The following is a 16,871-nucleotide window of genomic DNA, read 5'->3' as shown; positions in this document are numbered from 1 at the left end:
TAATTTTGAACTAACTCCTTCTCTCCTCGTCTCTTCAATTCGACTCCCACCTCCCAACGATTCTAGCTTAAAGTCTCTAATCCATCTCCCCATAACTTCGTGTCCCCCTCTAAACTAATTCCGCTGCGTCTTGCATTCCTACAGCCCTGCGTCAGTCAACAAAATAATGCCAGAGTACTGATCCTCCCCAGAGTTCCTGCCAGTCCTCAAGATGTCCCCACTGCCCTACCCTTCCTCCACAGACACGTATCATTCCCCAAAATATTCCCATTATGCCACCCTCTCCCGACAATCTCGTACGGACTTCAAACAATCCCGATGGCACCCGTCTTCCCACAAACATATTTCAGTTCGTAAACTAGCGTAATTTTCTCCTGTCAGTATTGTGTCATTCCCTAATTGTAACCCCACAGATCAGTCCAAATCTTACCCTTTTTCGCATTTTCCAATCCAGTGTGCAGGGGTAAGGATGACATGAGCGTGGTAACAAAGCTCTGTGAAATTTAAATCCTTTGATTAATGCCTAGAATGGAAAACAATTTAAGGAGCCTCTCTCGGATTATTACAACAGGAGTGTGTGGAGGGAGAGTATGGAGGGAGTTGCACTCTGTGTCGGACCATCACATTGTGTGGTAGGGCGCTGCGGAGGAGGCTTCATTCTGTGTCTGACACTGGGAGTGTATGATGGGACGATGTAGAGAGAAATTCACTCTCAGTCTGACCCCGGGATTGCCTGATGGGACGATGTGGACAGAGCCTCACTCTGTGTCTCACCACGGGAGAGTGTAATGGGACTGTGTGGAGGGAGCTTCACTCTGTGTTCGACCCCGTGTGTGTGTGATGGGACAGTGTGGAGGGAGCTTCATTCTGTGTCCAGCCCTGTCAGTGTGTGGTAGGTCGGTGTTGTTCGAACCCGCAGGTTTCGTTTAATCTGGACTGTCGCTTTAAGAGCGCCTGACTCAGGCGGGACTATGACGTCAGTCACTGGCTGCCGTGTTTTGTGCAGATTAAACACAGTGAGAGTGAGTGAGTGAGAGAGAGAGAGAGAGAGAGAGAGAGAGCGAGACCTTCATTCGTAGTAGAGAGAGGAAGAGACTGGGGAAGCCGGTAGCTTCAGCTTGTCGCAGCTGAGGATTGAAACTCGCCTGTGCCCAGAAGTGTGTTTTAAACATCGGCACATAGTGCACAATGAATGTGTGACTGTCACTTCGTACATTCCATAGGAGTGGGTTTTGGGGTATCCTGCGGGACCACGTTTGTAGCTCTTGCCTGGATATGCCGTGTGATAACCTCTGGAAGACGATATTCCCGTGAAAATGTCCCTTTCGGCGATAATTCGTATGTGCATTTGGAATGACACTGTTATCTCGTTTTACCAGCGTGACATCTGTGGAATATTTTGTACTTACCTTTTCCGTCTGCGTTTTACATTGGGCTACAAAAGCTCTCTCGCATAATTTATTTAATGGATTACTGAACATTCCAACTTTACCATCTCAAGACCTTAACCACCCCCCCCCCAGCTCAATAGTTATATTTACGCACGTATCTACACAAAACACTGTTAACTTTTGTTTATCTTGATTAAGTTACTATTTTATAAGTAGTTACTAATAAGGATAGTGGGTTGAACATCAAAACCGGACTCGCACATTTCTAGGGATGTACGGTGTCGATCATTCTGGATTGCCGCATGGCCGCCTGGTGTGGAGGCTGCAACGCAGAGGGTCGCCATGGGCCATAGAAGGTTCTAGACTCAGCCAGCTCCATCACGGGCACAACCGTGTCCTCCATCGAGGACATGTTCAAGAAGGAATGCCTCGGGAAGACCGCATCCATCAGCGAGGCTCCCCGCCCGCCGGGAAATGCTCTGTGCTCATCGGTACCACCGGGGAGGGGTACAGGAGCCGGGAAACTCAACAATTTACAAGCAGTTATTTCCCCTCCGCCATCAGATTGCGAACGTTCCGTAAACAGTTAAACACTCACTCGGCATTCACCTTTTTTGCAGTATTTATTAATTTTCCCAATTGTCGTGAATTTTATATTTTTGCACGGCACTGAAGCCACGTTGTGGTTGTACAAAAGGTCGGTGAAACCGCGTTGATAGTTTGGTGTTCAGTTCTGGTCGCTTTGTTTTGGGAAAGATGCCATTGAGCTGGAAAGAGCGCAGAGAGAGATTTACGGGGATGTTGCCGGGACTAGAGTGTCTGAGTTATGGAGAGAAGGCACGAAGGATGGGACTTGTTCCTTGGAGCGCAGGTATGAAGCCAGGATAGGCACTGATAGGCTGAATGTGCACAGTCTTTTTCCCCCTGCGTTGGTGAACTGAGGGCCAGTGCGCACAGAATTGAGGCGAGAGTGGGTGGAGGAAACCGAGAGAGGAGAGGCAGAGATGGGGTACGAGGGGGAGAGGAAGGGGGCGAAGCAGAATGAGTTGGGGAGAAGAAGGGCAGAGACAAGAGAGGGTCGGAAAGGGGGAATAAATTGAGGGAGGGGGGAGAGCGGGGCCGGGAGGGGAGAAGAGCAGTCCAGATGGGAAGAGGGAGAGTCGTGGGGGACAATGGGGATGCGAGTAGATGAGGAGATTGGGGTAGGTGTTAGGGCAGAGAGGTTGGGAAGGGATGAAAGGATGGGGAAGTGAGAGAGGGGTAGATTGAATGGGGAGAAGTGGGGTGTAGTCAGTTGATTGAAGTCGGACCCACGGGGTGTTGACAGAGAACTCGGATCTCTTCAGGAATATCCGGGGATAAATGTGCAGACTTCTCGCAGATGAATCTGTATTTACTTTTGCAATGGTAACTCCATAAGTCCGAGTTGCACTTACTGCAGGTGGACTGTCCATACAACTTCTGGTACAGAAGATAAGAGGCCACATTCCTGCCAAAGATGGTTAGACAATTTCAACAGAGACAAAACAGATCCATCAGACACCGGAGACCGTCGCAAAATTAATCCCACTAATGTGCGCTCTCTCCTCCTGATCTGTGTTCTCTCTACATCCCCTTGTCGGTCTCTAAACTAATTCCATGATATCGTGCTCTCCCCACAGCCCCGAGTACATCGCCCGTACGAATCCCGCTACACCGCTCTCTCGGGCAGTACCGAGTCAGCTCCCAAATTTATCCCACTGCACCACCCTCTCCCTACAACCCTGCATAACTCAACATCCTGTGTCACCCCCACACCACCGACCTGCAATATTCTAAACCTCACCCCTCTCTGCATTTTCCAATCCAGTAGGTTCTGTCTGCATAGCCGATAGAGATGGAAACAAAATCCTGTGAAAATAAATCCCTTCGATTAATGTGCATGCAACGCCCTGGGAAAAAGTTCGCTGTTAATGAAATGGTTTCTCTGTAGCAGCAGAGTGTTTGGGTTATGACGAGAGATAATGAGACATTGGGAATGTGCGGCGTCCCTCTCAATGTCTAGCCACTGGAGCGTGTTAACGGCTGGGACAGAGAGGAAATTATCCAGTGTCTGGCCTCAGGAGTGCGTGATGGATGGGACGGTGTGGAGCGAGATTCACTCGGCGTCTGTCCCTGGGCGTGTGTGAGGGTACGCTGTGACTGATTGACTCTATTGAAGACCCCGGGAGCGTCTTATTGTTGTTGTTATCTCTTCTCACGGAGTGACATATACCTTTTCCTCGTTTGAATTTATTTCGAGGAGCCTTGATTCAAAGTTAGAACAATGTTCTCTCGCTCCATCAAAAGATTTCCCGAACGTGGACATGAAATAACACCGGTCTTTATTTCTCAGCCAGGTCTGGGGACACGTTTGCCCTGCAAATCAGCAAATAGTGAGCCATCCAACATAAGTCACATTACACCGACAGGCTTCTGAAAAAGCCAACCTCCCTCCACTCCGTCACGTCGCACATTCCCGGGGCAAGACAGACAATGCAGGGTCAGACACAGAGAGAAGCTCCCTCCACTCCGTCCCATCACACACTCCCGGGGTCAGACACACAGTGCAGCTCCGTCTGGTACTTCGCATCTCAGACTCTCGGATTCAGACACACAACAAAGCGCCCGACACACCGTTCAATCACACAATCCCAGGGCCAGACACAGAGGGAATCTGCATCCACACCGTTCTATCACACACTCCCAGGGTCAGTTACAGTGTCACGCTTATTCTGAAACATTCCATTGCACAATCTCATGGTAAAAAAAAAAAACAGTGTAGACTCCCCAGAATCCGTAACATAACAGATTCCCGGGTCAGACACTGAGAGAATCTCCCTCCGCAATGTCCCATCACGCACTCCCGGAAGCGGACAGAAGGTGGCGCTACATTCACACCGCAGCATCACACACTCCCAGTATCAGACACAGAGTGCAACACCTCTACACCATCCTATCACGCACTCCTGGGATCAGATGCAGAGTGAAGCTCGCTCCACAACATCCCATCACACTCTCCCAGGGCTAGACACAGTCTAAACCTCCGTTCACACCGTCCTATCACACACTCCGGGGTCAGTCACACAGTGAAGCTCTCTCAACACTGGCCAATGACATATCCCCGAGATCAGACACGGAAATAAACTCCCTCAGCACACACGACAAATGTCAGAGGGAGAGTGATTCTCCCTCTGCAGCTTCTCAACACACCACAGAACAAAGTGTCAGATGCAGAGGGAAGCTGCCCCCACAGGGCCCATCACACACTCCCGAGTCTAACACAGTGTTTATCTCCCACCTTTCGTCCCATCACAACTTCCGTGGTCAGACACAGAATGAATCTCCCTCCACACAGTCCGATCACCACCTCCACCAACCGCCCCGAGTGTAACGCAGTGTGAATCTCCCTCTTTACGATCCATTAAACACTCCCTGGTGAGTCACAGAGTGAAGATCTCACTGAAACATCGCACGCCCCTGTGTCCACACATAAAGCGAAGTTCCGCCCACACCCTCTCATGGCACACTCACGGGGTCAGACTCTCTCCACAACATCCAATCACTAATTCCGTGGAGTCAGACACGGAGTGAAATTCTCTCTCCAGGATCCTATCACACACTAGCGGACTCAGTCACAGAGTGAAGCCTCCTCTGTCACGTCGTATCACTCATTCCCGGATTCAGACACAGAATGAAACCACCGCTGCACCTTCCCATCACACACTCCCGGATTCAGAGTGAAACTCTCTCTCCACGTTGCCATAACACCTTTTAGGGAACGGACATGGGGTACAGCTCCCTGGACCCTGTCCGATCGCAGCATCCGGTTGTCAGAGTGAAGCTGGATCCATACTGTCACATACGAGATTCCCGGAGTCAGACATAGTCTGAAGCTGTAATGTTAAGTCTCACAATTCCGTCGTCAGACACACATTGAATCCACCTCCGCAGCGTCCCGGCACACTCTCGCGGGTTCACTGATAAAGTGAAACTTCCTCCACGCAGCACCATCACACACTCACCGGTCAAATACAGAGTGAATTCCCTTCCATACCATCTCTTCACACACTCCCGATGTCGACAACAGTGTGACCCTTCCTCTCTCTGTGTCTGCCCTGTGATGAGGAGCGAGCTAAAGAGGGGGACGATGCCTCACCTCTTCTGCTGATCAAGAATTCACAGATTTGAGCCTTGGTTTCTTTGACAGATCTGAACTTCGTTTCCATCTCAGTGAACTGGTGAAGGAGTTCTGTGTGCATTCGTTTCAGAACGGACAGATTAGAGTTGAGCGCAGAAAAATTATTGAGAGAGTTTCTCTGGGAGAGATCCATCTTGGATTCAAGGGTTGAGATTAAGTCATGGTAGTTTCGGTCGGAGGTGATCTTAGACTGATGAATCTGTGATACTGAGAGAGATGGTGAAAGACGTTTACCGTTTGCAGTGACACGTGACGCTAGCGAACGATGAGTCTTGATTGTCTTACGGTTAAGGCCGTGTCTTTATCACTGTGAAGGCCGTGTCTTTATCACTTTTAGGGATGTGTCCGTATTACGGTGTCGTTTTTTTTTTTTTTTTAAACGGTGTTACGGTAAGGGGCGTGTCGGTGTCACTGTGGTGTTTTAAAAAAAACAATTTATTCCACTCTCTTTATTTATGGTCTGACTCCACCCGGAGACGATTCCACTCACCATGGATCGAGAGTCCGATCACTGTCACGATGAGGGCGGACGTAACTAGGCAGAGGAAGCAGATCTGACGGTTCGGTCTATTTCCGATCTTCAGTTTCGACTCCTGTTCATGCGCACCTGTGGAGAGACCATACGGCCATAAGACCATGAGATATAGGAGCAGAAGTAGGCCATTCGGCCAATCGAGTCTACTTGGCCATTCAATCATGGGCTGATCTAATTCTTCCGGTCATCCCCACTCCCCTGTTACTCCCAATACCCTTTGAAACGCTGGCTTATCAAGAACCTATCTATCTCTGCCTTTAATGCGCCCAATGACTTGGCTTCCACAGCTGCTCGTGGCAACGAATTCCACAGATTACCACCTATGACTGAAGTAATTTCTCTGTACCTCAGTTCTAAAAGGACGTCCTTCAATCCAGCAGTCGTACCTTCTTGTCTTAGAATCCCTTACCAGGGGAAATAACATTTCCATATCTAACCTGTTCAGGCTTTTCAATATTCGGAACGTTTCTATGAGATCATCCCTCATTCTCCTAAACACCTGGAAATACAGCCTTAGAGCTGCCAAATTTTCTTCATACAATAACCCTTTCATTCCGGTTATGATTCTCGCGAATCTTCTCTGAACCCTCTCTTATGTCAGTATATCTCAGGAGCCCAAAACTGCACACACTACTCGAAGACTCACTTTACACCGCACGCTGTCGGATCAGTGCCGCCAGGCTAATCAAAGACACGACCCACCCAGCCGACACACTTTTCCTCCCTCTTCCCTCCTGGAGAAGGTTCACAAGCTTGAAGACTCTTACGACCAGATTTGGGAACATCTTCTTTCCAACTGTGATAAGACTGCTGAATGGATCCTGACACGGATCTGGGCCGTACCCTCCAAATATCCGGACCTGCCTCTCGGTTTTTTTGCACTGCCTTACTTCCCATTTTTCAGGTTGCTATTTATGATTTATAATTTGAATTTTTAATATTGACTAATTTTAACTATTTTAAATAGTATGAAGCGCAGAACCAAATATCGCTGTGATGATTGTACATTCTACTACCAATTGTTTGGCGACAATAAAGTATAAAATATAAAGTATAAAGCATAAGAGTGTCTCACGAGTGCCTTTTGGTGCCTCAACATCACATCCCTGCTCTTCTATTCTATAGCTCTAGAAATGAATGTCAACATTTTTTTTCGGTTTCTTCGCCACCAGCTGAAACTGGAGGATTCAGTGTTTATTATTTTTCACAGTTGCATTATTGTTTTTCCGCTTTGTTCTTTTTTTTCACACATTGGATACACGGCGGGTTAAACTCTGCCATTTCCCCAACTGTATCTGTGACTGATCAATGTCGCATTGAATTAATTTGCCAGTTTTCAACACCACCCATCTTCGCATCACGTACAACTCACCAAATCACCCATCTACAATCTCATCCGGATCACTTATATACGTCACAGACAGGAGGTGGAATGTGCTACAGAGAAGTGGTGGAGACAGATGAATTACAAATTCGACAATCTTGGGCGAATGACACGTGACGCTTCCAGAATAACGTCACTACTGTGAACTCTGACCTGTTTTCGCAGTAGCTGACCTCCCTCCGGGTCCCGGTGCCATGGGAGGATCCTCGTCCTCCTCGATGAGGGCTTCGTCTTTCCGAAAGTTCAGCTCTGAGTAGGTGGAGGTCAGGGCGTCTGTGAGAGAGAGTAAGACAGGCAGATTAGGGAGAGAATGAGTCAGCGGTAGAGAATGGGGAAGAGAGTCGCAGAGAGAGTGAAAAGACAGCAGAATAGAGAGAGGGTAAAGCGAGGGGGAGGAGGGGCTGAGCGACAGCGAGGCAAATGCTTTGAGAGAGTAGGGAGAGAGGGGAGAGAGAAGAGAGAGAGGAAAGACGGTGAAAGCGATGGTCAGAGATGGGGAGAGCGTGAAGGGGCGACGGGCGAGAAAATGCGTTAATGTTGGGAAAGAGAACGAGGTTAGAAAGGGGAGCGAGAGTGAGAGACGGAGGGAGAAGGAAGAGAGTGCCGGGTGAGACTGCAGAAACACAACAACAGTGAGTGGGATGAGGCGGTGCTGGAAGAGAATTTAAGAGAGGGGAAAGAGCGAGGAGACAGAGCGTCGGGGAGAGGGAGATGGAGGTGAATAAGGGATGGAGGGGAGATGAGCGGAAAACTTATGGACAGAGAGAGGTGGGAAGAACCGATGGGGTTCGGAAAGGGATAACACTGAGCGGAGAGGGCGAAGGTAAAGACACAGTGGGAGACAGTAGGGGAAAGTGTTTGAGAGAGGGACAGGGTGAGAGAGGAGGAGAGAGAGGAGACGGGGTGAGAGAAGTGAAGGGAGGATATAATTCTAAGCATGTTGCCTGGAACGGAGACCATGCCTTATAATAATAGGTTGAGTGATCTCGGACGTTTCTCCTTGGAGCGACGGAGGATGAGAGGTGACTTGATAGAGGTGTACAAGATAATGAAAAGCATTGCTCGTGTGGATGGTCAGAGGCGTTTCCCCATGAATTGGCCTGCACGAGAGGATATAGTTTTAAGGTGCTTGGAAGTAGGTGCGGAGAAGTTGTCAGGTCTAAGTTTTTCACGCAGAGAGTGGTGAGTGAATGAAATGGGCTGCCGGCGGCGGAGGTGGAGGCGGGAACGATGGGCCCTTTTAACAGACCCCCAGATGCCAACATGGACCTTATAAAAATAGTGGGCTAAGGACAGGCCGAGGTAGTTCGAAGGTAGGGAGATGTTCGGCACGGCTTTGTGGGGCGAAGGGCCTCTGTTATACCGGCTGTTTTCTCTGTGTCTAAGGCTAGACCTTGTGGGTGTGAATTGGGATGATGTTTTTGCAGGGAAATGTACTATGGACATGTGGTCGATGTTTAGAGATCTCTTGCAGGATGTTAGGGATAAAATTGTCCCAGTGAGGAAGATAAAGAATGGTAGTGTGAAGGAACCATCGGTGACTAGTGAGGTGGAAAATCTAGTCAGGTGGAAGAAGGCAGCATACATGAGGTTTTGGAAGCAAGGATCAGATGGGTCTATTGACGAATATAGGGAAGCAAGAACGGAGCTTAAGAAGGGATCAGCAGAGCAAGAAGAGGGCATGAGAAGGCCTTGGCGAGTAGAGTAAAGTAAAACCCCAGGCATTCTTCAATCATATGAAGGAAACAAGAAGGACAGGAGTGAAGGTAAGTCCGATTAGAGATAAAGGTGGGTAGCAGTGCCTGGAGGCTGTGGAATTGAACGAGGCCCTCAATGAATACTTATTTTCGGTATTCACCAATGAGAGGGAACTTGATGATGGTGAGGACAATATGACTGAGGTTGATGTTCTGGAGCATGTGGATATTAAGTGACAGGAGGCGCTGGAGTTGTTAGGATACATTAGGACAGATAAGTCCCCGGGGTCTGACAGAATATTCCCCAGGGTGCTCTACGAGGCGAGGGAAGAGATTGCTGAGCCTCTGGCTAGAATCTTTATGTCCTCGTTGTCCGCGGGAATGGTGCAGGAGGATTGGAGGGAGGCGAATGTAGACCCCTTGGTAAAAAAAGGTAGTAGGGATAGTCCGGGTAATTATAGACCAGTGAGCCTTACGTTAGTGGTGGGAAAGCTGTTGGAAAATATTCTTAGAGATGGGATATATGGGCATTTAGAGATCGTGGTCTGCTCAGGGACAGTCAGCATATCTTTGTGAAGGGCAGATAATGTCTAACAAGCCTGATATAGATGTTCGAGGAGGTGACCAGGCATATAGATGAGGGTAGTGCAGTGGATGTGATCGATATGGATTAGAGTAACGCATTTGACAAGGATCCACACGGTAGGCTTATTCAGAAAGTCAGAAAGCATGGGATCCAGGGAAGTTTGGAAAGTTGCATTCAGAATTGTCTTGCCTGCAGAAAGCAGAGGGTGGTGGTGGAGGGAGTACATTTAGAGTGGAGGATTGTGACTAGTGGTATCCCACAAGGACCTTTTCTGGAACCTCCACTTTTCGTGATTTTTATTAACGACCTGGATGTGGGGGTACAAGGGTGGGTTGGCAAGTTCGCAGACGACCCACAGGATGGTGGTGTTGTAGATAGTGTAGAGGAATGTCGAAAATTGCAGAGAGACATTGATAGGATGCATAAGTGGTCTGAGAAGTGGCAGATGGAGTTCAACCCGGAGAAGTGTGAGGTGGTACACTTTGGAAGGACAAACTCCAAGGCAGACTACAAAGTAGATGACAGGATACTTGGTACTGTGGAGGAGTAGAGGTATCTGAAGATACATGTCTACAGATTCCTGAAAGTTGCCTCACAGGTGGATAGGGTAGTTAAGAAAGCTTATGGGGTGTTAGCTTTCATAAGTCGAGGGATAGAGTTTAAGAGTCGCGATGTAATGATGCATCTCACATTTGGAGTACTGTTTCCAGTTCTGGTCGCCTCACTAAAGGAAGGATGGGGAAGCATTAAAAAGGGTGCAGAAGAGGTTTACCAGGATGCTGCCTGGTTTAGAGAGTATGCATTATGATCAGAGATTAAGGGAGATAGGGCTTTACTCTTTGGAGAGAAGGAGGATGAGAGGACACATGATAGAGGTGTACAAGATAATAAGAGGAATAGATAGAGTGGATAGTCAGCGCCTCTTCCCGAGGGCACCACTGCTCAATACAAGGGGAGATGGCTTTAAGGTGAGAGGTGGGAAGTTCAAGGGGGATATTAGAGGAAGGCTTTTTACTCAGAGAGTGGTTGGTGCGTGGAATGCACTGCCAGAGTCAGTGGTGGAGGCAGATACACTGGTGAAGTTTAAGAGACTACTAGACAGGTGGAGCAATTTAAGGTGAGGTCTTATATGGGAGGCAGGGTATTGAGGGTCGGCACAGCATTGTGGGCCGAAGGGCCTGTATTGGGCTGCATTATTCTATATTCTATGTTCTGTGTATCTATGGAGATACGGAGAAAGAATGGACTGATTAGAGACGGAGGGAGCGGTGAGATAGGGACGTGCAAGACAGAGTAGGGAGGGGGATACTGGATGGCCTGAGACCCAGGGAGAGTACCTAGATGTTAACAGAGTCTCAGATGGTACACTGCTCTGGAAGATGATAGTACAGGATTCGGGAGGTTACGTTGCAGTTGTGCGGTGACGCCGCACTTGTTCAGTGTTGGTCGCCCGGATATCGGAAAGGCCGCTGAGCTGGAAGGTTTACGAGGGTGTTGAGCACGGCGGAGTGAGGCATGGAGAGAGGTCGGGCAGGTCGGGACTTTATTCCCTGGAACGCAGGGGTGACGTCACAAACTGTGTAAAACCACGTGGCGGCGCAGGCCGGGTGAATGAGCACAGACGTTCCTCAGGTCCGAGGTATCGGGAACCAGAGGGCCCAGGATTGAGGTGAAGGTCGACGGCGAGGAGGGGGAGAGATGAGGAAACGTGGTGGGCGGTGTTAGAAAGAGGAAAGCGACTGAAAGTGTGGTGGAGGAAATGGAAGAAGAGAGAGTGGAGGGAGAGTGGGCGGACGGATTGACTGGGAGAGACGGCGAGAAAGAAGTGCAGAGATGGGGAGAGGTTTGTCAGAGAGTGGTGGAGGAGAATCGGGATGCAAGCAAAGGAAGTGAATGGGGTAGGTGAGGGACAGAGAGGGTGCGGTGTGTAATGGGAGGGTGGAGGTGAGAGAAGCAAGAGAACGAGGATGTTGCCGGATGCGAGGAACTAATTTATGGAGAATATCCGGCAGTTTCGGATTTTTATTCTTGGAACGTAGGAGTAACCTGACAGACAAGTATGAAACCATGAGCGGTGAACGCGTACGTCTATGTTACCGGTACTTGGAGAATAGAGGAACAGAGTGCACAGGGCTCAGGTGAGAAGGGAAAGGGATTTAATAGGAGAGCCAGGTGATAACCAGATGGTGGTCAGTCTGTGGAATGAGATGACAGAGGAAGTGGTACAGGCAGATCCCCTAATCTGAGGAAAGACATCCTTGCCATAGAGAGAGTACAAAGAAGGTTCACCAGATTGATTCCTGGGATGGCAGGACTTTCATATGAAGAAACACTGGATGAACTGGGCTTGTACTCGTTGGAATTTAGAAGATTGAGGGGGGATCTGATTGAAACATATAAAATCCTAAAGGGATTGGACAGGCTAGATGCAGGAAGATTGTTCCCGATGTTGGGAAAGTCCAGAATAAGGGGCCACAGTTTGAGGATGAAGGGGAAGCCTTTTAGGACTGAGATTAGGAAAAAACTGCTTCACACAGAGAGGGGTGAATCTGTGGAATTCTCTGCCACAGGAAACAGTTGAGGCCAGTTCATTGGCTATATTTAAGAGGGAGTTAGATATGGCCCTTGTGGCTACGGGGATCAGGGGGTATGGAGGGAAGGCTGGGGCGGTGTTCTGAGTTGGATGATCAGCCATGATCATAATAAATGGCGGTGCAGGCTCGAGGGGCCGAATGGCCAACTCCTGCACCTATTTTCTATGTTTCTATGTTTCTATAACCATATAATATAAACATATAACAATTACAACACGGAAACAGGACATCTCGGCCCTTCTCGGCCATGCCGAACTCATACTCTCACCTAGTCCCACCGACCTGCACTCAGCCCATAACCCTCCATTCCTTTCCTGTCCATATACCTATCCTTTTTTTTTCATTAAATGACAATATCGAACCTGCTTCTACCATTTCTAGTGGAAGCTCGTTCCACACAGCTACCACGCTCTGAGTAACGTAGCTCACCCTCGTGTTACCCCTAAACATCTTTCCGATAATTCAGTGAGCAGAACTGTAAACAATACTCCAAATTTGGCCTGAGCAATGCCTTGTACAATTTTAACATTACATTCCAACTCCTATTCTCAATCTCTGATTTATGAAGGCCAGCATCCAAAACCTTTCTTCACCACCCTATCCACAGGAGTTTCCAACTTCAGGAAATTAAGCACCATTATTCCCAGATCACAGTGTTCTCCTACCTTCTTCTCTGCCCTGTCATTTACCCTGATTGTCCTATTTTGGTTAGTCCTTTCAAAATGTAGCACCTCACACTTATCAGCAATAAACTCCATCCTCCATCTTTCAGCCCGCTCTTCTAACCGGCCTAAATCTCTCTGCACGCTTTGAAAACCTGCTTCATTATCCACAACGCCACCTATCTTAGTATCATCTGCTTACTAACTAATCCAATTTACCATCCCACCATCCAGATCATTAATGAATATGACAAACAACATTGGACCCAGTACAGATCCCTCAGTCACACCACTAGTCACCGGTTTCCATACTGACAAACAGTTATCCACCACTACTCTCTGGCATCTCCCATCCAGCCACTCTTGAAACCATGTTACTACTTCAATAAGTCGAGGGATAGAGTTTAAGAGTCGCGATGTAAGGATGCAGCTGTATAAAACTCTAGTTAGGCCACACTTGGAGTACTGTGTTCATTTCTGCTCACCTCACTATAGGAAGGATGTGGAAGCATTGGAAAGGGTACAGAGGAGATTTACCAGGATGCTGCCTGGTTTAGAATGTATGCATTATGATCAGAGACTAAGGGAGCTAGGGCTTTACGCTTTGGAGAGAAGGAGGATGAGAGGAGGCATGATAGAGGTGTACAAGATAATAAGAGGAATAGTTAGAGTGGATAGCCAGCGCCTCTTCCCCAGGGCACCACTGCTCAATACAAGAGGACATCGCTTTAAGGTAAGGGGTGGGAAGTTCAAGGGGGATATTAGAGGAAGTTTTTCTTTTACACAGAGAGTGGTTGGTGCGTGGAAGGCACTGCCTGAGTCAGTGGTGGAGGGAGATACACTCGTGAAATTTAAGAGACTACTAGACAGGTATATGGAGGAACTTAAGGTGGGGGCTTATATGGGAGGCAAGGTTTGAGCGTCGACATAACATTGTCGGCCGAAGGGGTCTACTGTGCTGCGCTATTCTATGTTCTATGCTCTATAATTCTTTCAGAGCCCCTGCTATTTCTACACTAACTTCCCTCAAGGTCCGGAGACTTATCCAATTTTATATCCCTAAACGCGCCACGACTTCCTCTTCTTTAATCATCATAGTTTCCATGACCTCCCTACTTGTGTCCATTACTTGCACAATTCAATAGCTTTCTCCTTAGTTAATACAGATGAAAAGAAATTGTTCAAAATCTCCCCCATGTCTTTTGGGCTCCTCACATAGATGTCCAGTTTTATTCTCTAAGAAACTAATTTTATCTTTCACTATCCTTTTGCTATTAATATAAGCGAAGAAAGCGTTTGGATTTATTTTCACCTTACTTCTCAAAGCAACCTCGTACCTTCTTTTAGATTTTCTAATTTCTTTCTTTAGAATCTTTTTACATTCTTTACATTTCTCAAGCACCTCATTTACTCCTTGCTGCTTATATTTATTGTAGCTATCGCTCTTTTTTTTCCGAACAAAGCTTCCAATATCCCTTGAAAGTTATGGTTCTCTCAAACTTTTAACCATTCTTTTCATCCTAACAGGAACACAACGATTCTGTATCTCAAAATCTCACCTTTAAAATACCTCCATTTCTCTATTACACCCTTCCAATAAAACCGATTGTCCCAATCAACTCCTTATAACTACATTCCCATCTCCTTAAGGTTAGCCTTCACCAATTAAAAAAAACTCAACTCTGAGTCCAGACCTATCCTGTTCCATAATTATATTGAAACTAATGGCATTGTGATCACTGGACCCGAAGTGCTCCCCAGCTCATGCGCCCGTCACCTGACCTATTTTATCTCCTAAGATTAGATCCAACACTGCCCCTTCTCTCGTTGGTACCTCAATATATTGCTGCGAAAACCTATCCTGCACATATTTTACGAAATCCAAACCATCCAGCCCTTTTACAGTATGGTGTTCCCAGTCTATGTGTGGAAAATAAAAATTTCCCACAATCACTTGTGCTTACGAAAAATATCCGCTATCTTCTTACAGGTTTGCTCCTACAATTCTCGCTCCATATTAGGTGGTCCATAATGCACCTCTATAAGTGTTACTACATCATTCCCATTCCTGTATTCCACCCTAATAGCCGCTCTAGCCGAGCCCACTAATTTATACTGCTAGATAACCGTTGTAATTTTTTTCTCTGACAAGCAATGCAGCACCTCCCCCTCTTGTCCTTCCGATTCTACTAAACCTGAAGCAAGGAAATCCAGGAATATTTAGTTGCCAATCACACCACTCCTGCAGCCATCTTTCACTAATAGCTATAACAACATATTTCCAGGTATCAATCCATGCTCTAAGCTCATGCACCTTTCTTACAATGCTACCAGCATTAAAATAAATGCATTTAAGGAAATCTGGACCTCTTACTCTCTGTTTCTCACTGATGGTGCGAGCAACATTACTATCTTGTTTTTCTTCCCTCTCCCCTACATCTGTTTCTGAACTCTTTTTCCCCTCCCCCTTTGTACACAGTTTAAATCCACTAAGCCACGCTAGCAAACCTACCTGCAAGAATATTTGTCCCCCTCCAGTTCAGAGATAGACCGTCCCGGCGGAACAGGTCCACTTTCCTTAGAAAACTGCCCAATTATCTAGAAATCTGAAGCCCTCCCTCCTGCACAGTGTCTTCAGCCACGTGCTGATCTGCTCTATCTCATTATTTCTGAACCCGCCTGTACGTGGCACTTGTAGCAATCCTGAGATAGCAATCCTGGATGTCCTGTCCTTTTAGTTGGCATCAAGCTCACTAAACTCACCTTTCAGGACTTCCACACTCTTCTTACCCACGTCATTGGTCCCAAAATGTACGACCACTTCTGACTGCTGACCCTCCCTCTTGAGAATACTGAGAATTCGATCCCAGGAATCGCGAAACATTGCACAAGGGACGCAACAGAAAATCCGGGATTCTCGATCTCTTCCACAGAACTTCTTATCTGCCCCCCAGACTATCGAATACGTTAGAAACTTGGTCATTTGCGTGTATGACACGTGACCGCTCCAAAATGACAACATTTCTACGTACTCTGACCTGTTCGTGCAGTGGCTGGCATTCCACCCGGTCCCGAGGCAATGAGAGGATTCTCATCCTCCTCGATGAGGGGTTCGTCTTTTCGAAAGTTCAGCTCTGAGTAGGTGGAGGCCAGGCCGTCTGGGAGAGAGAGAGTGAGCGAATGAGTCAGCGGTAGAGATTGGGAAAGAGAGTCGCCGAGAAGTTGAAGAGACAGCAGAAGAGAGAGAGGGTGAGGCTAGGGGGAGGGGGGGGGTGTCTGAGAGTCAGCGAGGCAAATGGTATGGAAGAGTGGCGAGAGAGAGAGGAAAGACGGTGGAGCAATGGACAGAGACGGGGAGAGAGCAAAGGGGCGAAGGGCAGGAAATGCGAGAGTGTGGGGAAAGAGAACGAGATGAGAAAGGGGAGAGAGAGTAAGAAATAGAGGGGGAGGGAAGGCAGTGCGCGGGAGACCGAAGGAAGACGGGAACAGTTTGAGAGGAGTGAAAGGTGCGAGACAGAGCCAAGGAGAGGGTGATTGAGAAGGCAGAGTGTGCGGAGAACAGAGGGAGAGGGATGAGGAAGAGTGAGTTGAGCCAAATGTTTCTTCACCACCCTATCCACATGAGATTCCACCTTCAGGGAACTCTGCACCATTATTCCTAGATAACTCTGTTCTACTGCCTTCTTCTCTTTCCTACCATTCACCCCGTTTGTTCTATTTTGATTAGCCCTTCGAAAATGTAGCGCCTCACACTTATCAGTGGTAAACTCCATCTGCCATCTTTCAGTCCACTCACCTAACTG

General features: G+C 47.8%; 1 protein-coding gene across 1 annotated transcript; it reads right to left on the bottom strand.

Annotated features, from left to right (window-relative positions):
* Positions 1–2,681: 2,681 nt before the first annotated feature.
* LOC140208126 (uncharacterized) lies at positions 2,682–16,051 on the bottom strand. Its single transcript, XM_072276609.1, has 8 exons — positions 15,832–16,051; positions 11,219–11,362; positions 7,683–7,802; positions 6,101–6,217; positions 5,569–5,817; positions 3,646–3,788; positions 3,217–3,281; positions 2,682–2,880 (listed from the first exon to the last, which is right to left on the bottom strand). The coding sequence occupies exons 1-8, from the start codon at positions 16,049–16,051 to the stop codon at positions 2,682–2,684; spliced, it is 1,257 nt and encodes a 418-aa protein (XP_072132710.1).
* Positions 16,052–16,871: the final 820 nt, after the last annotated feature.

The sequence above is a fragment of the Mobula birostris genome, chromosome 13 (genome assembly GCF_030028105.1).
Source record: "Mobula birostris isolate sMobBir1 chromosome 13, sMobBir1.hap1, whole genome shotgun sequence".
NCBI lineage: Eukaryota > Metazoa > Chordata > Chondrichthyes > Myliobatiformes > Myliobatidae > Mobula > Mobula birostris.
This window is presented reverse-complemented; position numbering and strand designations above follow the sequence as displayed.

Excerpts from the sequence above, each read along its gene's own strand:
- LOC140208126 (XM_072276609.1), bottom strand. The coding sequence starts at position 16,051 with ATGACCAAGTTTCTAACGTATTCGATAGTCTGGGGGGCAGATAAGAAG. Across the intron at positions 11,363-15,831 it reads GAGTGTGGAAGTCCTGAAAG|GGAATAAAGTCCCGACCTGC; the intron begins GTGAGTTTAGTG and ends CCTGCGTTCCAG. Across the intron at positions 3,282-3,645 it reads TAAATTCAAACGAGGAAAAG|GATTTTGTTTCCATCTCTAT; the intron begins GTATATGTCACT and ends TTATTTTCACAG.